Below are 23,916 nucleotides of genomic sequence, written 5' to 3'. Positions count from 1 at the left end.
GAAAACATATTTCTAAAATATTTTACATACATAAAATTCCATTAAAGGGCTGAATAAACACACACACACACACACACACACATATACATGTATATGTATATATGTATGGATAGATATAATTTAAAAAATCATTTTCCATTTTAGATTTAAATTCCTTAGCCAGCCTAGAATAAAGGGCACATTAAGAAAGTCATGTCCCAGTTCATAGTGACTGCATATTGCAATTGCTTGTGACTTCCAATCCGAATCTTTCTGGTTCTTGTTATAGCCACTTCTGTGACTATAGCTCAGCTGGCCTGTGGTTTCCAGGAGCTGTCTTGAAACTGGGAGGGCTGGTTAATTGTTGGTGTGACAGATGAATGAAGGTGAAACTCCCATGACCTGGGCTCCCTCAGCATTGTTCCAGACCTGCTCAGCTTCTGTAAGGCCTCCCTGGCCATTGTGGAAGGCGCAGCTCAGAACCCCTATGTTAGGAGCCCCTCCTAGCACGGCCCTCTGCATTGCTCCCTCCTCGCGAGAGCAGGTGTTGACAGTGGAGTCTGCCGCTGCCCTCAGATGTGAAAACAGTGGGAAGCATCCTTTTCACATTTGTGTACAAGGTAAAATAATAAAAGGAGCAGAACCCTTATATCTCAGAATGTATTTTCCTCTGATAGTTTTACAAAATACTCCATGTGTAGAACTTGTGTAACAGATTCCTTTCATATGTTCTGATCTCAAGGTGCCAAAGGACTTCTCTCCTAAGAGATCTTGGTTCCTATGGGCAGTGTACTTCCTTGGGTGTGTCTGTGCCTCAGCCTTCGGTCACTGTGGGCAGATAGAGATTCCTCCTACCCCGAGTGCTTTGTTTTGGTTTTTGAAAGAGAATCCAAAATAGATTGAGTTCTGTGCCACCTTGCCGGTGATTTAGTCATGTGTGTTGCTGATATTAACTTAAAAAAGTGATCACAGCAGCACTTTCGTTTTTGGCCAAACAAGGCCATAAATTATAAGAAGAATCCACCAAAGACAGAAGATCCAGGAGTGAGCCTGTTTTCATTGAATTGGTATTTGTACCAGGTGACACCCTCTTTCACACCACCCACCTCCTCCCTGAATGACTCACCCCCGAGGGAGAAGCCTCTGAACTGCTCATTAACGCGGGCAGGTGAAGTGGAAGCTCCACTCAGCCCACTCCAGGTGCTCAGGCGTTTCAGCTGGACCCGCCTCGGGAGTCAGGCAGGCTGCTCAGACAAAAAGTCCTGGTTTTCAGTCAAGACAGGTAAGTTGGAATCATATTTGCAAACAAATATGTCTGCTTTACTTGCATAACTTTCTTTGTTTTCTAAGCAAATGATTAAAATTAGAACTTAGTATTAACTTTGTCTTTTACTGCTAAAAACAGTACAAGTCACTGAGCTGTGAGAGAGGTGCCAAAACCATTCCCTACCCATTCTATTTTCCCCATTAAGAAAATCACATATTTTGCATTAATGTACCAAGGAATGAATCAGGGTGGGATTAAATTGGGGGGTGGGGGGGGGGAGTGTGGTTTCACAGAAATTCATGCACATTTGGTTCACTTCTCTATGCTTTACCCTGAGTTCTAACCTAAGAATTGATAACTATAATGTAACCTAAGAATTGATTACTATAATGTGTATGGGGCAATTTTCAATTTCTATTCATATCCTAGTCCTGAAAAACCAGTTTTAAAAGCCCTTTGATAAGAATAGAAAGGTTATTTTAGTCAGGCTTTCCTTGATAAATAATAGCTAAATTGACTTGTGGGACTGTGTTTTTCTCCACCATTTCTATATGTGATACAAAGCTGCAAATAGAATTGAAATTGAGGGGCTCAATTTCAATTCAGGGGCTCCTCAAATTTTCAACTAGCAGCTCTCTGTCCTTCAGAGGGGGTGTTTCCCATAGCGTCCCAGGCCCTAATGCAGGGGTGGGCAAACTTTTTGACTCGAGGGCCACATGGGTTCTTAAACTGGACCGGAGGGCCGGAACAAAAGCATGGATGGAGTGTTTGTGTGAACTAATATAAATTCAAAGTAAACATCATTACATAAAAGGGTACGGTCTTTTTTTTTCAATAGTTTTATTCATTTCAAACGGGCCGAATCCGGCCCGCGGGCCATAGTTTGCCCACGGCTGCCCTAATGAGTTCTAGAGTTTTCATTGCTTCTCTTGCTGACCAGGTCATGTGCATCTCAAGGCGGTGTAGAGCTCAATTCCTGAAGGATTACTGAAGACTTTGACAAGTTGGCTTTCAAACTTATAGTAACCAGAGAGCTAAAATTTAACATTTGTGGATTATAACTTTATTTTTCATGAACTGTGATCAAATTTAAAACTGGCTTTCACTCCCACAGTTTATAATGCAGACATAGTTTTTTTGATATTTGCTTACTCCAGTGTTTAAAGTATTAGAGAAAACTGAGATATGATATCAGTAAAAATTGTAGTAAAACATTTGGTTGATTCTAAATGTCAGGATAGAGAGTGAATGTAGATAAACCTGCCAGGAATTTTATTAAAATTTTAGCTTCGTGTAAATCTTAGATCTAATTGACATAATTTTCAATGGGAAAAAGCATAGGCTCATCTAGCATAACTCGTGGGTTTTCTAGATGAGGACAACAAAATATATAAACGTTAAGCAACTTGCCAAGACCAGAGTAACAGGACCTGAATGAGAAGTCAGATCACCTGACTTGTGTTACTAAATTTCTTCAATGATTTCTCAAGTTTCTTTCACATTAAATATGTACTAGCAATAACTGGGCATTCTTCTGTATCTATAAATGGACTACCAATGATATGGAAGTGAAAATTTTCTTACCCAGTTACACTTGAAAATTTATGACAGTATGTATGATATGATTATGACATAATGGAGTATATTTTTCATTTGTGGTTTATGAAGTCAGTCTTGTTCTTTATTATATTAATGGGTTTTTAATCTCAGGAGCTGTTAGCCCCTCTGTAGGAAGGTAATGTGTGTGTATAGGTTGCGGTACAGCCAATCAGGGACATTCTCACCTCACCGATCATTCCATAGGTGCAGCTTACCTACCTGGCTGTCTTCTCTAACACTGGAATGTTTTTAAATTTACTTTTGACCCTTCACCCATTTCTCTCACCCACCACCTTCGTATCTGGCAATCACTTTTCTCTGCATCTATGAGCTAATGTGCTCAAGGTCCATCCATGCTGTTACAAATGGCATAATATCCCCCTTTCTCATGTCTTAATAATACACACTTTACAGCTGATAGCTCAATTGATGTTTCTTTCTTTTCGGATTTAACCCATTGGAATTAATAATTATTCAAATAGTGTATACATTTTTGGGGGGACACCCTGTATATATATTTATATGTCTATGTCTATATCTATATCTATAATCTATATCACATTGTTTTTATCCATTAATTCATTCGTGGGCATTTAGGTTTTTCCATATCTTGGCTATTATGATATTATTAGTGCTATAATAAATATGGGAGTGCATATATCTCTTACATAATCCTATTTTCATTTCTTTTGGTATATACCCAAAGTGGAATTGCTGGATTTACGGTAGATCTATTTTTAATTTTTTGAGGAACCTCCATATTGTTTTCCATACCGATTGAACCAATTTATATCCCACCAACAGTGCAAAAGGGTTCCCTTTTCATCACATCCTCGCCAGTACCTATTGTCTTTTACCTTCTTGATGATAGCTATTTGAACAGATATAAGGTAATATTTCATTGTGGATTTGATTTGCATTTCCTTGATGATTAGGCATATTAAACACCTCTTTTGATCTGTATGTCTTTGGAAAGCATGTTTATTCAGATCTCCTGCTCATTTTTAAATCAAATACTTTGCTATTAATTTTTATGAGTTCTCTACACATTTTGGATGTTACCTACTTTCTGGTATGATTTAAAAATATCTTCTCTCATTCAGTAGGTTGCCTTTTTAATTTGTTGATGGTCTCCTTTGCAATGAAAAGATTTGACCAGTGATCCCACTTCTAGGAATATATCCCAAGAAACTAGAAACACCAATCAGAAAGGATATATGTATCCCTATGTTCATAGCAGCACAATTTACAATAGCTAAGATTTGGAAACACTCTAAGTGCCCATCAGCAGATGAGAGGATTAAAAAACAGTGGTACATCTACACAATGGAATACTACACTGCTGTAAAAAGGAAGGAACTCCTACCATTTGCAACAGCAAGGATGGACCTGGAGAGCATTATGCTAAGTGAAATAAGTCAGTTGAAGAAAGATAAATATCACATTATCTCACTCATTTGTGGAATATAATGAACAACATAAACTGATCAACAAAACCAGATCCAGAGACAGAGAAGCATTGATCAGACCATCAGACCTCAGAGGGAAGGCAGGGGAGGGTAGGAGTAAGGAGGAGAGATCAACCAAAGGACTTGTATGCATGCATATACTAATAAGCATAACCAATGGACACAGACACTAGGGGGGTGAGGGTAGGAGCGAGGAGGTGGGGGGGCAGTGGGAGGATAAGGTCACATATGTAATACCTTTATCAATAAAAAAAATAATGAAGAAACATTTTAGTTTAATGTTGTGGGGAGCCGGCGTGGCCATGGCATACTCAGCCCTAGGGCGCCTTATGTGCCATTCCAGCTCAGCCTGGTTCAGTGACCCTGAGTGGGGGTCGGGGAGCGGGGGGTGTGGTGGTGGTGGTGAAAGGATTGAGAAAAGACAGACAAGAGAATGAAAAGCTGGGTCTCGGTGGGCCGCTGTTCCCTGATGAGGAGACAGCGCCCACAAGCCGTGTTTTTATTTTATAGCAGATGCCATGAGGCCAAGTAGGGGCATGATCACGTTGTTTACAGCATTCTCGTGAGTTCCAACCTCACTTAACTACATGCACCCGAACTCTATCACAAAGCACGTGGGGCTACGTGTTTGGACCATAGGTTCAAGCTTACAACTATAGCCGTTGGCTATAATTGTGCTGAGAGGGCCCTGCCCTCCAGCTGGGACTTGCACGTGGCAATGGGAGGACCCTGTCCTTCCATTAGTCCGAGGCTTGAACCTGTCCAAAACACTGTAGCCGCACCCCACATAATGTAGTCCCACTTGTTTCTTTTTGCTTTTAATATCAGATTCAAACAATCATCACTAAGACCTAAGTCAAGGAGCTTACCACCTATGTTTTCTTCTAGAGTTTTATGGTTTCAGGTGTTACATTCAAATCTTTGATCCATTTTGAGTTAATTTTTGTGAATGGGATAAGGAAGTGGTCCAGTTTCATTCTTTTGCATGTGGCTGTTCAGTTTTCCCAACCCCATTTATTAAAGATACTATACTTCCTCATTGTATATCTTGGCCCTTTGTCATAAATCAGTGGATAATTTATGCATGTGTTTATTTCTGGGCTCTCTGTTCTGGTCCAGTGATCTGTGTGTTTGTTTCTATGCCAATATCATACTGTTTTAATAAATATAGCTTTGTAATATAGTTTAAAATCAGGGAGTGATTTCTCCCGCTTTCTTCTTCTTTCTCAAGATTATTTTGACTAGTTGGGGTTTGTTGTGATACCATATTTATTTTAGAATTTTTGGTTCTATTTCTTTGAAAAATTTCATTGGAATGTAGATTACTTAGAGTAGTATGGACATTTTAGCAATATTGAGTCTTCCAATTCATGAACATAAATATCTTTCCATTTATTTGTATCTTTTTCAATCTCTTTTATTAATGTCTTACACAGTGGAGCCTTGACTTACGAGTATCCCGACTAATGAGTTTTTTGAGATACCAGCTGTCTCTTGGCCGATTTTTTGCATTGAGTTGACAGAGTAATTTGAGTTAACGAGCTCCTTAACGAACTCGGTCTCGGAACGAATTAAACTCGTAAGTCAAGGCCCCACTGTAGTTTTCATACAGGGTTTTCACCTCCTTGCTTACATTTATCCCTAGATATTTTATTCTTTTTGATGTAATTATAAACCAGATTATTTTCTTTATTTCTCTTTCTGATAGTGCATTATTAGTATGTAGACACATAACAAATTTTTGTGTATTGATTTTGTATCCTCCAACTTCACTGAATTTAGTAGTTCTAACAGTTTTTTTTTAATGGAGTCTTTGGATTTTCTATATATAATATCATGTCCTCTACAAATAGTGACAGTCTTACTTCTTTCCAATTTGGATGCCTTTTATTTCTTTTTCTTGATTAGTTGCTGTTTTTAGGACTTCTAATACTATAGAGAATTAAAATGGTGAGAGTGTCTTATTCCTGATTGTAGAGGAAAGGTTTTCAGCTTTTCACCTTTGAGTATGATGTAAGCTAATAGTTTGTCATATATATCCTTTATTATGTTAAGGTACACTCCTTCTGTACCCACTTTGTTGAGAGTTTTTATCACGTGTGGGTGTTGAATTTTATCAAATACTTTTTCTGCATCTATTGAGATAGTCGTCTGATTTTTATCCTTCATTTTGTTAATATGGTATATCACATTGACTGATTTGCAAATGTAGAACCATCCTTGCATACCTAGAATAAATCTCATTTCATCATGGTATATGATCCCTTTAGTGTATTGTTAATTTTGGTTTGCTAATATTCTGTTGAGGATTTTGCATTTATGTCTTCAGGGACAGGGTTATTTATCTATAATTTTATTTTCTTGTGGTGTCCTTGTCTGGTTTTGGTATCAGGGTAATTCTAGACTTATAAAATGAGTTTGAAAAAGTTCCTTCCTTTTCTATTTTTTGAAAGAGTTTGAAAAGGGTTTATATTAATTCTTCTTTGAAAGTTTTGTAGAATTTTCCAGTGAAGCTATGTGGTCCTGGACTTTTGTTTGTTGGGAGGTTTTTGATTAACCACAGGAATTTTGATGGAAATACCTGAGAGATCTATTTTTCTGGTGACTTTGTAAACAAAACAAAGAGGATATGTTTTGAGTGACTGAACTCATACTGTGGAGTGAACTGCATATAATCATTTAATTCACCAAGCACTTAACTTAAGCAAACATGATTTAACTGATAATGTCGCATATGATTTTTACCATTAACTTGAAGCATTCTTTAAGGAGGAAGTTCAAGGGAAATCTTTGTTGGGTTCACACGGCTTATCTGTTGACTTTATCCTGTTTATATGTCATTTGTTGATTTCTTTTCCCTTGCTGAGAATGTTGAAACAAGGGCTGCATGTATTAATTGCTGTGTACCTGTCTATAATTGCTCAAGTTCACTTTTTTATTAAAACTCTTTATCAAATGTATTTAAGTGTTTTTAGCTTACTGTTGTAAAAATCTATGTGATTTTGGAATTTAGGAAAGATCTTTTCTCAAATGGATGCTTTGTCAAATGACAAACACATTCATTAGGTTTGCATTTTATGTTAGTTGTTAAATTTTTTAGAGATATAAATCATCCTTTTATTGTAATCATTAATTGGAAGAGTGCACTTTATAGCTGTCCATTAAAGACAACTGGCTTACTTCTAGACATGAGAACGAATAGTCCTAAGTGCACATTGTCATTGTATACTGAGAGCTCTAAGCATCTAAATGATTTATTCCGTGTTTCTAGACCCAATTTCTCTGGCCTCAAAAGTTATTAAGTTTCCTTTATATGGAACCTTTGGGGGCAAAGTAGTGAACTATAAACCACATTTTTTAAACTGGGATACACACATCCTGAGAGACTATGGCAGTGTTCCAGAAAATGCACAGAAGCCACAAGATAAGCATGGCACATCTACATTGAGAGCTAATTTTAGTTAAAAGTTTTTGCAGAAAACTGCTCATCTAAAATCCTGCCTTCTTCCCTACTCCTTCCCATGTACTCTCTTGTGTCATTAGTTAAAAGCTTGAAAGGAATTCACATAGGAAGAATGCAGGAGGCTGGAATCCCGATAAACGTGGATTTAATTATGACCCCACTTTAGTTAAGGGTAACTTGTATGATTGTACTTATCTCACAGCACCAACAGATAAAAAGAAAATTTAGGCTCTATCCTGTTTGGCTCAGTAGATAGAGCATTGGCCTGTGGACTGAAGGGTCCCAGGTTCGATTCCAGTCAAGGGCACATGCCTGGGTTGCAGGCTTGATCCCCAGTGTGGGGCATGCAGGAGGCAACTGATCAATGATTCTCTCTCATCATTGATGTTTCTCTCTCTTCTTCTCCCATCCCCTGACCAATCACATTACACCCGCCTTGGCTGGACTGGCGCCAGTGGGTGTAATAGCGTGGTCCTCAGGACAGTCGTTCCACTGTTCGGCAGTTTGGTCACTTTGCATATTACGCTTTTATTATTATAGACTAGAGGCTCGGTGCACAAAAATTTGTGCACTCGGGGGGGAGGTATCCCTCAGCCTGGCCTGCGCCCATGTGCAGTCCAGGACCCCTTGGGGGATGTCCACCTGTCGACTTAGGCCCACTCCCCGGAGGATCAGGCCTAAGCTTGCAGTCAGACATCCTTCTGGCAGCCAGGGAGCCCTCGGGGGATGTCCGACTAAAGGCTTAGGCCCCCAAGGGATCGGGTCTAAACCATTAGTTGGACATTCTTAGTGCTGCCACGGAGGTGGGAGAGGCTCCTGCCACCACCTCTGCACTGGCCAGCCAAGAGCCAGATTCTGGCTGAGTGACACTCCCCATATGGAAGTGCACTGACCACCAGGGGGCTGCTCCTGCATTGAGAGTCTGCCCCCTGGTGGCCAGTGCGCATCATAGCAACTGGTCATTCTGCCGTTCAGTCAATGTGCATATTAGCTTTTTATTATTATTATATAGGATGTCCCTATTTCCCCCCTTTTCCCCCTCTAACCAGCTCTTGCCCCCCACTTCTCTCTGGCCATCACCATACTGTTGTCTGTGTCCATGGGTTGTGCATATATTTTCTTTGGCTAATCCCTTCTTTAAATTCACTTCTTTAAATTTTTATTTTCAGGTAAGTGCTTATAACTGCACTATTATATATTTTCTATTACATCATTTAGAATTAAGATATCTTTTAATTGAACCCTTGTAAATTTTAGCACAATTTAATAAATTATGCTAGAAACAATTAGGAGATTTTTCATGTAATGCAGATACATTTCAATTAATATTTTATTAATTTTTAATTTTTAATATTTTAATTTGAAATAATCTCATATATGTAAAAAAAAACTATAAAATACTACAGCATATTATATGAACCCTTCACCCAGCTTCTTAGGTGTTAATAATTTAAACATAACCATTATACAACTAACAACATTTAGAATATATTTTTCTTATAATCTCTTTAATGTTACTTAATCCATTTACTTGTTTTTGTTAATCTTCACCCAAGGATATTTTTCCATTGAATTTTAGAGAGAGTGAAGGGAAAGGGAGAGACACATTGATTGGTTGCCTCCTGCACATGCTCTGATAGGGACTGGGGATCAAGCCAGCAACTGAGGTACATGCCCTTGACTTGAATCAAATCTGGGACCCTTCAGTCCACGGGCTAATGCCCTATCCACTGAGCAAAACAGGCTGCAGCTTAATTCATTTACTTTTAATCTGTAGGTGTCTTTATATTTAAAGTGGGTTTTGTTTTTGATTCACCCTCATAATCTGTCTTTTAATTGGTGCATTTATGCCACTGACTTTCAGAGTGCTTACTGATAGAGTTACTGCCATATCAGGTGGCTTCTGGGGCTTCTGGGGCCGGCCTGTGGCCTGGGATCGGATCCATCACGGGCAGCAGGCAGGCGGCTTCTGGGGTCGCACATGGGTCCTGGATGGCAGCTCACACTCACGCTGTCCCGCCCTGCCTGCAGTATGCACATTAGCCACCATCTTTGTTGGCAGTTAATTTGCATATCATGCTGATTAGCCAATGGGAGGTGCTGTGAAGGTACGGTCAATTACCATGTTTATCTGTTATTAGATAGGATAACTGATTATGTGCCAGATGCTGTAATAAGCTTTAGAAATACAGCTGTGGGGAACATGATCTTGGTTATGATGTCAGGACTTAAAGTGTGTGGGGATGGGGGTTGGGGAAGAATATTTAGCCACACAAAAATGCAGTCTGTATGGCAATGTTATAGAGAAGTATCCTTTACTCTTTGAGTGCTCAGCCTGGGGAAGAAGTAGTGGGGCAGGTTGGGATGGTGTCACTGAATGTTTCCAGGAGGATATTTAATACATGACTTCAAAGAGAAGTCTTTCCTGAAAAGAAGTTAAGTAGTGAAGAAAGCTCAGAAATAAGAATGTTTTAGGCACGAGGCACAGAGCGAGCACAATAGCTCAAAGGTGACAAAAGGATGAAGCCCTCAAGGAACGACTCACTGCAGCTGGATAAAGTCAGAACTGAATGAGGGGAGGGGCCTGGGGAGAAATGAGGCTGCAGAGTGTGGACTGGGGAGCCTTATAGCAACTTGGATTTTACCCTGATGGAAAGAGAGCACCATTGGTATCTTGAAATAAAAAGCAATGCAATCAATAGTATGTAGAAGTAGAGTTGTAGACTTGGTGATTGCTTGGATTTTGGGGTCAGAGAGAAGGATCATGGATGGGCTACAGGGATTTTTAATGAGTGGAAGAGTTAATAGGGGAAAGATATAGAATGAAAACCAGAAAGCTGCTGATAAAAATATCACAATTAGAAGCTTAGTGAGAAACTGGGAAAACATGGATATTTCTGATAAATAAAGAAAATAAGAAAGTAGTAAGAAATCTATAATAATAACCAATAGATAATTTACAAAATAAGAAGTAACCAATAAAATTAGAAAATGTGCAACTGAAGCAAAATGATAACACTTACATCTTTTAAACTATTAAAGAGATTGATAAATGATCATTCTAAACGCTGGCAATTATATGGACTCTCATATGTTGCTAATGGATTATAAATTATTATAAGGTTTATGGAAAGAAATTTGACAATAGGAATGAAGAACATTTTAAAAGTTATACCCCTTGGCAAATAATTACACACTTAAGGATTCAGTCAAAGAAAATAATTAGAGTTGTGTTCAATGACTTTTGTATGATTTTATTGCAAAAATAGAGGAATTACATTGTACTGATAAATAGGCCCATAAGATGAAATATTCTGTAGTCACAGAAGAAATAATTATTTTTTATATATATATATATCTTATTGATTTTTTACAGAGAGGAAGGGAGAGGGATTGAGAGTTAGAAACATTGATCAGTTGCCTCCTGCACACCCACTACTGGGGATGTGCCCGCAACCAAGGTACATGCCCTTGACTGGAATGGAATCTGAGACCCTTCAGTCTGCAGGCTGATGCTCTATCCACTGAGCTAAACCAGTCAGGGCTATTTAATTATTTTTAAGTGTCACTGAAAAATGTGTACCTGTAGGATCTAATAGGCAAAACAACAACAACAACAAAAAAAAACAAACAAAAAAAACCCGACTGATGAAAGCTGCCTGATTTTTTTTTCTTTGTGTTTTCTTGCATTTTCCATATTCTCTGTAATAAGCATGTATTATTAATATTCTGAGAAAGATTATATCTGAAGTTGGGATAAAGAATGACCACATGACAGGGCTGTTGTGAATATGAAATATGATGAAGTATTTAAGGCAACTATTGGGGTTTTGGCCCTAGTTTGTGGTCAAAATTTGGATTTGCACTCATTTAACAAATATTTTCATTTAGAACTGACAATAACCTATGAGGGGCTCTAGTGATAGGTCATTTTTATTAGCATTCTTATTAATAAATATTAACCCAGTGTTTTGTAAAATAAAACAGCTAACTGTCCTAGAGGGTAGGACACTTTATGCGAATACTTGATGTTATCATCTGCAGAAAAGATAGGTGGCAGAAGCAAGGGTCTTACATTAAAAATAAAAACCAACAGTAAGAAAATTTTATGGTTGGTGGTTATCAGACTCAGAAAATTGGTAGCATATAGATCTCTGACTAGCTAAAAGATTTTATCTGTGCTACATTCTGAACTGTTTCACCATCAGTAAGCAAGTTTCCCAATGTTAAAATCAGACTGTCAGGCCCTGTCTGAGAAATAGCCAACTTACAACCATTGCAGCAGGCTAAATCAGTCTGCCAACCTGATAAGACTGGTTTCCTGACACACTGCATATTTAGAATAAACAGCCCATTAATTTAAATGGGCTTGTTGACATTTATGCTTCATGAAGCTCTGTTTGTTTTCTCCTTACATAATATTTCATGTTCTTTTAGGTGATAATTAGTTGTTTGATGGTTTTATTTGCCTTCTAGAAGACAATGCTTCTGTTTATTGGTTGGTGATTATTGGGTCCCACTTATTCTTCCATTGAAAATGGTTTAATAAAATTTGTGCTTTTCAAGTTCCCAGGGAGTTTTCCCTACTACCAGCGATTTCTGAGATTTAAATACTAGTGGGTATAGAAACATTATTGGGTCATGAAACCCTCAAAACTTTTTCATGCACACAGGTAAATACCACCAGGGTGGGTACATATGCCATTTTCTGGACATTTTAGCTGTATTTCTTATTCTATGTTAGCTTTTTAATACTTTCCATCACTATAAAGATTTCCCCTAACTATTTATATTTGGTCTTTTCCATTGAGATATCAATTTACATAAGTATTTTAGAAGCTTGATAAATTGATTGGAAATGCTTGGAACAGTTAAAATATTCAGTCATCACCCTATGCTGAACTCATGAGACTTTGGTGAAATGATCAAAGAAAGTCTGCTCCAACTCTCACTCTTGCTGGAGGTCCATCACGGATGTCTGTGATAAAGGAAATATTCTTCTCACCCTGTCTTTTAGTCTGGTAACTTTGTACTTGTTGGCCCCTTTTTGCTTCCTGGGCCTTTGGAACAGGAACTTTGGTGTTAGGCTTATTTGAGTTGGAATCCTAATGGTGCACAAGCTATGTAACCTTAGGCAAACTACTCATCCTAAAACCTCTTTCCAGAAAGAACTAGTTTCACCCACTTCCAACTCCTTCCCTAGCCTTCTTCAAAAGGACTCTGACTTCATTGAAATTATTGGTCATAAATTTTCACATAAGTATACAATGAGAGTAATAATAGTGGCACCCATAAAGCACTGTGTGAATCTTAAATGAAATAATACATATAAAATTTGGCTCAAATAGCTAAAACTATTACATGATCCAAAATATCAGCCATCAGAATGGAATTCTTTTTTTATGCTTTTTGTTGTCTTGTTTTTTGGTCCTCTCTTATTCTCTATTTTGTTCACTTATTTTTGTTGCACAGTTTTTCTTTTTCTGTCTTACTTTTCCTATTCTCTTTTCTTTTTGCCCCACCCAATTTCAGTTTCTTTGCCCATATAATCTTTCTTAAAAGAGAAAGTTAGCAGAGAATGGTGAAGTTATTATTATAAAGCAAATCAGGAGGCATTTTGTTCTTGGGTGGGAAGGGAAGAGTGAAATCTACAAAGTCTTTGTGTCAAGAGGACCCAAAAGATGAAGAATAAGATTGTAACTTAGTTGGGAGATGGCCTGGGGAATTCTTGGAGTTGGGACAGGAGGAGATGAGGCTGGGATCAGGCTATGGGAACAGCAGATTGATGGTTCTAAGTGGTCCCAAGGAAGTGCTATAAATTGAGAAAGATCATAAGGAGATAAAGAAAAGCTGAAAAGAAGGCAATTTAAGAAATGAGATGCTTGATAGCTTCAAATACATCCAGAGAGCACTAAGAAAGTTTATTAGTTTTGTGATTGAGAATTTCAGATGAGTGATTTCATCTAAAACCTAAAGACAGATGTCTTTGGGCAGAAGCTGTAGGTAGTGGGCCAGAAGTTGAAAAGTTTCTTTTTCCCTCTATCCTAATTAACTGTGATGTCATGATTTCATATAAGAGTTTCCAGCTTGTGTATTCAGTGCTTTAAACTCAGGAAAGGGTTTTTGTAGTTCTCAGCATAATAGACACACAGCTTTCACACATTTTTGCCCATAATATTCCAGATTTAAAATACAGTTGCTGGTGTCTGCCATTGTTAGTCATATGTACTGGTAACAGCTTTTAGAGGAGCCAAGATTGGAGTTTCATCTTTCTTAAGAAAGTGAGAAGTTAAAAACTTAATTAGAATGAATGATGGCACTTAGATATGAGTACAGTTGGCTGAATAGAGACTAAAAGAGTGTTGAGTGGATTTGAAACTCAGGATAACCTCAGTCCCTACATAAATAATTCCTTTAAAGAACAATATACAATTAATATTGTGTTGCATATATTTTTTATACTACCAATTTGAGAGGGTTGTAATCTCTAATGCACGCTATAAAAGGTTATTTTAACAAGGGCATTATTCACAGAGACATATTTTAATAACAAGAAATATTTATGTATAAAATATTGCTATATATTCTGGACAAGATGAAAGGAGTTCCACTGCAGTAAAATTTCTGTGCAATTAGAAGGTGATGAAATAGAGGCTTGTACTTTAGCAGTTTTAGAATAGAGTCTCTAAAACCTACCCAGTGGGTTGATATGAGATGGTTAGGGTGAAATGGCCAATGGGTTTTAAGGGGGAAAAAGAAGCAGAGCAGGTGGGGCTGAAGGAGGACATGCAGGAGATGTAGGAAAATTCACATAGATTTGATGAGAAACATTATTTCCTCACAATATTGGACATTTGCATTAAAATTACTGCATACTTATTAAACTATTATAACCTTAAACATAGAATACATTAGTTTCCTTTCTCATTTACCTTCTGTAAATGAATAGCATGGGCCTAGGAAAGAGTATAAAATGTTATCCAGCTATCTAATGGGGAGATAGGTCCAGGGAATGATTAGGGCCAGGTTACTCATGGCTTCAGTGTGGCCATGGGAGGGGTAAGGCTTGAGGTTAAACCTGTCCAGAGTTGATGGAGCAGTCATTCATTATTGCTGTTCCTTCTAGCTACTCACCCATTATCTTTCCTTCTTTTAAAATTTTCTTTATTGATTGAGATATTACTTATGTGTCCTCCCCCCCTTGTCCCCTCTTCCCCCCCCCTCCGCTCATGCCCTCATCCCCTTGGTGTCTGTGTCCATTGGTTATGCTTATATTCATGCATACAAGTCCTTTGGTTGATCTCTCCTCCTTACCCCCACCCTCCCCTAAATTCCCTCTGAGGTTTGACAGTCTAATCGATGCTTCTCTGTCTCTGGATCTGGTTTTGTTCATCAGTTTATGTTCATCTGGTTTTTCTCATTATTATTATTTCCACAAATGAGTGAGATAATGTGATATTTATCTTTCTTCAACTGACTTATTTCACTTAGCATAATGCTCTCCAGCTCCATCCATGCTGTTGCAAATGGTAGGAGTTCCTTCCTTTTACAGCAGCGTAGTATTCCATTGTGTAGATGTGCCCCAGTTTTCTAATCCGCTCATCTGCGGATGGGCACTTAAGCTGTTTCCAAATCTTAGCTATTGTAAATTGTGCTGCTATGAACATAGAGGTGCATATGTACTTTGTGATTGGTGTTTCTAGTTTCTTGGGATATATTCCTAGATCTCCTGTTATCTTTCATCTTTTGGAACTCCAGGACATTTCCCTGAGTGTTTGGTATTATGCATATCACATGATACTTTGAGTGACATATAATGTGTGTCCTGAAAAGAGCCCATGGAGCTACAGTCACAGTTCCTGGTTCTGCCACTTACTGTATGACCTTGGGCAGGTTATTTAACTTTTCTGAGTTTTGGGTCCTATAATTAACTATAATAATACTCATCTGGAATAATTAAATATATAATGTGCATAAAGCTGTGGCACAATCTAAAACGCATGATAGATACTCAACAAGTGAACCTTAATGGGAACATCAAACAAATAAACATATTGCTAGGGATAATATCTATACTAATAAAAGGGTAATATGCTAATTAGACGGGGTTGACCGGACATCTTCCAGTCATCCAGTCCTCCTTCCGGACAAAGCCACAGTCGTGGGGGCCGAGGCAGAGGCGGTTAGGGGTGATCAGGCCAGCAGGGGAGGGTGGTTAGGGGTGATCAGGCAGGCAGGCAGGTGAGCTGTTAGGAGCCAGAGGTCCCAGATTGTGAGAGAGATGTCCTGGATTGGAGAAGGTGCAGGCTGGGCTGAGGTTCCCCTCTCCCGTGCATGAAATTTGTGCACCAAGCCTCTAATTTTACTAATAAAAGAGTCACTAGTATCTTATGTTTTGTAGATCACCATGGGCTTTTAGACCTTTTATTTGCTCCACAATGGCCTCATAACAGGTAGAAGGACAGTATTAGGCTTAAGTAACTGAAATATAGAAATACAATCTCCTGAACAGCTTTGTTTTTCTCTTGCAAGAAGAAGTGCAGAGAGAGAGATAATCCAGGGCTATTGTGGCAGCTCTAAGATACTGTCAAGGAACCAGACTCCTTCTAATTTCCCGCTCTGCCATTGTTAGTGTGTGACTGTAGTCCTGGTGGTTAATCCATGGTCCCATGGAGGCTGCTCCTTCCTTTTGCAGGGCATCCTAGTTCCTGAGAAGGGAAGGGTTAAGTCAAAACGCCAAGGCACTTCCATGGAAGAGGCAACAAGATAAAATGGGGAAAGCAAGTGGGTTTGTTGGTAACTCTTCCTAGAAAATACATCAAGGACTTGGGTGGAGTTAGTGAGGTGTTTATAGGATACCCAAGGCTAGTAACTGGCAGGGAGAAGGAGGTTAACAGCCATGATATTGCTTGGAAGTCTTATCTCATTTGATTCCTTTTAGCTAGGACTTCTGGAGAATGCCTAGCTACCAAAGGCAGGGAAATACCAGACCCTCTTATAGAATGTTGGATCTGACTAGAGCAGGCCCTAAATGTGAAGAGGAGATACCTGCTTTTCTCTAGACAGCTCTCTGCAGGAAGTGGTGACAATCTGGAGTCCCTGACATAGAGGAAAGATGATGAATCTTGAGCTACAGAATTTTAGGTTGAGTCCCAGTTTGGCCAGTCATCAGCTACTCAAGCTTCTGTATCTGCAAAATAGGGATTATGTCACACTTAAAACACTGTTCTGGAAACTCAAAGAGATAAAATGTAAATAACTATAAAGTCATCGAAAGTATTAGTATTGTCTGAACTTTCCTCCTTACCTAGCAGAGCCTAAAGGGAGAATTGAGATGGGATATCAAGGAAAATCTAAAAATAACATCCATATAGAATCATATAGATGTCATAGTTTAATGCCTGGCTTATTTCATCACTTAACATGTTTCAAGCTACATCCATATTGTAACATGTATCAGTACTTCCTCTTTATTGCCCAGTAATAGTCCATTGTATGGATATACCACACTTATGTATCTATTCATTCCTTGATGAGCATTTGGGCTGTTTTCAGTTTTTGGATGTTTTAAATGCTGCTGCTATGCCCATTTGTGTACAAGTGTTTGCGTGGACATATGCCAGGAGAATATCAGGGAGAACACAGAGAAGGCTGCTCTGTGAGGGTTTGTCCTCTGCAGTGATTCCTTGAGAGGCTGCTCTGGGTCTCATGCTGCTGGGCACTGGAGGCAGAAGTCATGGGACTTCCACAGAGAGAGATGCCAAGAGTCAGGCAGGCCCCTGCTGTCTACCTTCTTCTCTCACTCTAATGCCAGGGCACCTGTCTGGACTTGCAAATATTCATGATGAGCATTATTTCTGGTTGCTGACTAAGGACTTGGCTTTGGTTTAGAAACTAGATTCTGCTTCTTATCACCTTCGGCATGTTAGGTACGTACTCTCCCTGAGCTTGGGTTGTCTTATCTGGGAGATGACGGTAATAATAACTATCTTGCAGACTTTATTCGAGGATGAGAGGCAATGCCTATGAGGTAACCTGTTCAGCGTAGGTGTTCGGCTAATAGGTATTTACATTATTAGCAATTGCCCTGTGCAGTAAAACATTAATGACACAAGGGCTCCGGTCAGAGATAGTGTGATCCAAAGCTCTTGGAATGACTTAGAATCACTTTTCCCAGAAGAACTTTATTAGTTTGCTGGGGCTTCCACAACAAAATAACACAGTCCGGGGAACTTAAACCCCAGAAATTTGTAGTCTCACAGTTTTAGAGACTAGAAGTCCAAGGCCAAGGTTTTGTTGTCAGGCTTTGTTTCTTGTGAGACCTTTTTCCTTTGTTTATGGATGGTCACCGTTTCCCTATGTCCTTGTATGGCCCTTCTATGTGCACACACATCTCTGGTATCTCTTTGTGTGTCCAGTTTTCCTCCTCTTATAAGGATACCAACCAGATTGGATTAGGGCAGGGGTGGGCAAACTTTTTGACTCGAGGGCCACAATGGGTTCTTAAACTGGACCGGAGGGCCGGAACAAAAGCATGGATGGAGTGTTTGTGTGAACTAATATAAATTCAAAGTAAACATCATGACATAAAAGGGTACGGTCTTTTTTTTTTTTTTTTTAGTTTTATTCATTTCAAATGGGCCGGATTCGGCCCGCGGGCCATAGTTTGCCCACGACTGGATTAGGGTCTAGCCTCATGGCCTCGTTTAACATAATCACCTCTTTAAAAACACTATCTCCAAATACATTCACATCCTGAGGTATGAGAGTTAGGGCTTCAATATATGGATCTTCAGGAGACACAGTTCGGCCCACAACAGCACCTAGAGAGCACCTGCTCTGGGAATATAAAAAGATGGGCGCTTTCAGACACCCCAAGTTATACCTATAAACGGCTGTCTGATAAGAGTAGCAATAGCATTTGTTGTTTAACAAAGTGCTTTTTGTGTACATTACTCTTGGCTCATCACAACCACCTGTAGTTGATGGCAGGTGTCATTAGCCCCATCTTCCAGGGAGAGAAAGTGGTTCAGTTGCAGAACTTGGATGTGATAAAGCTGGGCCTGGGGTGTGCTTCTGCCCTGAGAGCTGATGCCCCTCCAGCATTTCATTCCCTGCCCAGTTGGATGAACTTTGCAAAAAGCAGAACACTGCACCAGGGGCGAGCGGACATCTCTGGCTGCCCAAGAATTTTCCAGTTTTAAAACTGAAAGTCTCACGTTAGCGGAAACCTAGAGTGGACTTATCCATGAAACAGAAAAGGCAGTGCCTAGAGCCCATGATTTTTTTTAGGGGCCCGCAAAAAGCTTCTAATTTTTATTCCTTTTATCAGCAGAAGAAAAAGTAAATAAATATAATAATAATAATAATAATAATAATAATAATAATAATAATAAAATATATAATAGTGTAGCCAGCATGAATTATTCATCTTTATACTAACATAGTCATAAATATAATTTTAAGTGTATGTGTGCATGTGTATATGTGTAAAGGAAATCTCTAAAAACCTGATATGTCCTGTATGTTATCAGTTTAAATTTAAAAATGTATGTTACAGAAAAAGTATTTTTTTTAAAAGGAAGAGGCTCACACACACACACACACACACAAAAGTGCCTAATACAGGCTTGGAAACCCAGTCAATTCCAGGCAAACTGGGACTGTGGTTTGCCTTAACCCCTTAACAGCTTAGAAGTGGTTGTTGGTCATCGCTAAGAAACTTGGGGCTTCCCCAAGCAGTGGTTACCTAAATGATCAGAGTTTCCAGCTCTGTGATTGCCATGGCCCTGGCTGCTTCCTTCTTCATCACACTCCAGTTGCCTGGGTTCACCTTGGCTCCCTCAGAGGAGCCATGCGCCCTCCTTGGGGCACTCGGCATAACTCGGCTGTCAGTTCACGTCTCCTTCTATTGGCCTGGCTAGCCACGTATCTAACTCATCTTTCGCCTCCAACTACTGGCTCAGTGCCTGGCATATCATAGGCATTGAGTGCATATTTATATATTTTTAATTTTTTTCATTATCATTCATCTATATGTATATATATATATATATATATAAAATTGACAGTATTACAGACGTCCCTCATCCTCCCCCCATCCAATGCACATTTACTGATTGAATAACTGGATTAGCTGATGGCCTAGTTCAGTCACTCCCTTGTTCTATAACACTGGGGACACTAAACACTCTGGGTCTCAGTTTCTTCATCTGTAAAATGAACACAGTGGAATAGATGAACTCTCAGGCTCTTAGGGGGCACTTTATGTCATGTATTCATTATATCAGATCCTGTGACTTTGTCAGTGACAATGAAAAATGTGTCTCAGCCCCGGCAGGCATGGCTCAGTGGTTGAGCATAGACCTATGAACCGGGAGGTCACGGTTCAATTCCCGGTCAGGGCACATGCCCAGGTTGCAGGTTCAATCCCCAGTAAAGGGCATGCAGGAGCCAGCCAATCAATTATTCTCTCTCATCATTGATGTTTCTATCTCTCTCTCCCTCTCCCTCTTCCTTCCTCTCTGAAATCAATAACAAAAAATACTTTAAAAAAAAAGAAAAGAAATATGTTTTGTTAGCAATGGAGAGTCCCTTGTAGATTCTTAGAGTCATTGTTGTGTTTTCCCCACCCCCATTTTTCTTTTAGATCTGTACTGGAAGGCAGCATGTCCAATGTTTCCTTAAGAAAAACATCTGCCACAGGAAACGGTATGTAGATGATTTTTCCCTTCCTCAGAAAACTGAAAAATCTGGGGAAAACAGCTCACAGGTCCTAATGATTTTATACACATACTAGAGGCCTGGTGCACAAAACTTGTGCATGGTGTGTGTGGGGGGACCCTCAGCCCAGCCTGCACCCTCTCCAATCCAGGACCTCTTGGGGGATGTCTGACTGCCGGTTTAGGCCTGATCCCAGGGATAGGGCCCAAACCGATAGTCGAAAATCCCTCTCACAATCCTAGACCACTGTCTCCTAATCGCTCACCTGCCTGCCTGCCTGGTTACTCTTTAGTGCTCCCCTTGCTGACCTGGTCACCCCCAACTGCCTCCTTGCCAGCCTAATTGCCCCAAACTGCCCCCCCCACTGGCCTGGTCACCCCTATCTCCCCCCAACCACCAGCCTGGTCACCCCTAACTGCCCCTTCTGCTGGCCTGGTTGCCCCCAATTTCCACCCCCCCTCCAGCTTGGTCACCCTTCATGGTCCCCTCGCCAGCCTGGTCACTCCATGCAGCCTGCTGTTCAGTCATTTGGTCATCCCTCACTAACCCCCCTGCCAGCCTGGTCACCCCACACAACCTGCTGTTCAGTCGTTTGGTCATCCCTCACTAACCCCACCCCCCTGCCCCTGCCAGCCTGGTCGTAGGCAGCCATCTTGTGAGAGTGTGAGGGTTAATTTGCATATTACCTCTTTATTATATAGGATTGAATGCTTAGAAACAACTATCTAATTTAATTAGCATTGCTAAAGTTAGACAGAAGAAAAAAGTTAGAATGCAACAGCTTTTACTCATGTAAATGCAATCCAGAAATTTTTAAAAATAAAATCAGTAAAAATGTTCTGTTTTGTGTATGGCCTTCTATGCTTCTGGCTCCCATTAGATCAAAGACGGAAGTTATTTATAACCATAAAGCTTTTAAAATAGTCCTATGCATACTTCGGAAGCATATTTCTTTCTCAAGTAAAATGGCCACCCACGAAGCCCTGCCTTTGTTTATCCTAGGCCCATGGTTGAATGTTCCCGGGTGCCAGACTGGGCCTCATGAGCTGCATGGGCAGTTTCAATTGGCACCTGAGCAGTTACATGTTATCTTTGATGATGGGGTGTGGGATTTGTTTTTTCTTGCTGGTACATCCTACTTTGAAACAGTACTGGACTTGCCAGCCTAGAAGGTTGATGCTGGCCAATCAGATGTGACTTCCAAAATTTCTAGGTTAACAAACACACACTCAAGTCCATTCTTTCATTTTTCTGTTGATAGCTATGAAGAGTTCTACTCAGGGAACAACACAGAGACAACAGGGTTTTCTCGAGGTGAACAAAAGAAGGACTTTCTTACAGGATAACAGCTGGATAAAGAACCGTCCTGAACAAGAAAGGTAAGGGGATGTGGACTGGGTGGACGAGGAGAGAGAGAGAGAGAGAGAGAGAGAGAGAGAGAGAGAGAGAGAGAGAGAGAGCTATTCTCTGTTTGGGAAGCGAATGGCCATCTAAAAAGGGAATACTTTCATTTTAAAACACTTTACTACATGGCTTAATTTTTGGTAAGATTTATGAAGCATAAATTGGTAGCAAAAGATTTTCAGGAACATCACTACCATTCCTACTGTCCACATACTGAAGAGGTAAAATGTTTTCTTCAGGTGAAAACATGTCTGGTGACTGCTACTCACTTCTAAGTTTAGAGAAGAATACCAAGGAAGATAAAAAAAAAATTCTCTTGGGATATTTGAGGGTGTATATTTGCTGGAGCTGTTTCAATATTCTCTTTGCAAGAGAAAACAAGGTTTCATTGTTATAACCAAATAGATGCTTGTGGCGGGGAGATTTCTGGTGCATGTAGACCATGTCAGTTGAAATAAACACAGAATAGTATGATTGCACATTTACAAATGTAATAACAATTTGAAATAAAATTTATTTATGCACAAGTGAAGTCAATAAATTTGTAACTAATTTTAGTCTCAACTAGCTATCTCCCTCCAGCTGGTGGTAAATATGGTATTACTTTGAAAGGGAAAAGACTTACCATTCAGAAAGCTTTGTCTGCTTTGAGCATTGTTTCAATGATGATTTTAAAGCTATGACCATATTGTCTTCCTGCCAACATAGATTTACAATAGACATTTGTCCAGCCCAAATATATCTTTATTATAAATTATGTATATACATGTGCACACTTTTTTGATTCCCTCTTATGCATCAGGCTTGACACTAGGTACTTTATGTATCAAGCATTAGTAAATCTCACAGCAATCACACAAATGTGTAATGAGGATAAAATACTATCAAGTCCATAAAATGAAGGTGTCCAGACGTAATGGGAAATCTGAGGCTCAGAGAGGTTAAATAACTTGTCCAATGGCACATTACTATTAAGTGGTGGAGTCAAGATTTTAATGTGACCATTATCTTTCCATTATACCAATGGTTTTCAATCCAATCAGGGTAATTTTACCCTTAGGAGATGTTTGGCAAGACATTTTTAGTTATAAAAAGGGGAGGAGTACACCTGACATCTAGAGGGTCGAGGACAGTGATGCTTCACAGGACACTTCCCAGAATAAAAACTAATCAAATCCATAATGTCACTAGCGCTGAAGTTCAGAAAACCTGCATTACAGAATACTTACTCTGAACTTACTGTCTATGGGTGATTATTTGAAGAGTATACTTGTAACTGTTAAATAAAAAAAGTCTAGTAATTTCTGTGATAAAATATTATTTTAAGGGACTATTGGGGTATTTGGAGATTCACACTAACTTTTAGAGTTAGCACTCTTGGACAACAACTACTTCCTTCTGTGAAGCAACATTATGACTTCTGTCAGAGCCTAATATGGCATTTCTGGTTTTTTTCATAGCGGTAGAGTGATGTCAAATGTAAAGCATAAATTTTGGGTTGCAAATATTTGCACAGATGGGTAAAGACAGAGATGTCTAAGACAAATTACACTTGGCAGGAATGATGGTTTTTATGCCAAGCATGCCTCCTTATAAAGTCCCAGGGAAGCCAGCCTGGGTGGTATGACAGCTGCTAAGTGAGGGGAAATTGGCTCCAATGGTTCCCCTACTCCCACTGGCCCAGTTTTGGGCTATGCGTTATAATTTTTCTTCAGGTGAAAACATGTCTGGTGTCTGCTACTCACTTCTAAGTTTAAGGAAGGATACCAAGGAAGATAAAAAAGTTCTCTTGGGATATTTGAGGGTGTATACTTGCTGGAGCTATTTCACTATTCTTCTTTGCTTCTAATGGTCTATTATTATATTTTTATAGCTTTATTATACATGGTTTCAGAGTGTTGAGTAACATTAGTGGAGCAGAACCGGGAGAAGTGTGGTATTTCAGGTTTGATTGGGTTGACATGAAAAAGGTTCAGGTACTTATTCTCTGCCTTGGCTCGAGACCAAAGGCT

General features: G+C 39.4%; 1 protein-coding gene across 1 annotated transcript in view; it reads left to right on the top strand.

Annotated features, from left to right (window-relative positions):
* Positions 1–1,059: 1,059 nt before the first annotated feature.
* SCEL (sciellin) overlaps positions 1,060–23,916 on the top strand; it is a gene marked incomplete at its 3' end in the record, with an annotated part of 104,527 nt that continues 81,670 nt past the window's right edge. Inside the window, exons 1-3 of the mRNA XM_081083887.1 lie at positions 1,060–1,261; positions 20,427–20,488; positions 21,762–21,879. Coding sequence (XP_080940013.1) covers positions 20,446–20,488; positions 21,762–21,879 — 161 coding nt within the window. The 5' untranslated portion in view covers positions 1,060–1,261; positions 20,427–20,445. The remainder of the gene's footprint in view (positions 1,262–20,426; positions 20,489–21,761; positions 21,880–23,916) is intronic.

This window comes from Myotis nattereri (assembly GCF_964212035.1).
Source record: "Myotis nattereri genome assembly, chromosome: 2".
NCBI classification, from domain to species: domain Eukaryota; kingdom Metazoa; phylum Chordata; class Mammalia; order Chiroptera; family Vespertilionidae; genus Myotis; species Myotis nattereri.
Note: the sequence above shows the minus strand (reverse complement) of the source record. Positions and strands in the feature narration are given on the sequence as shown.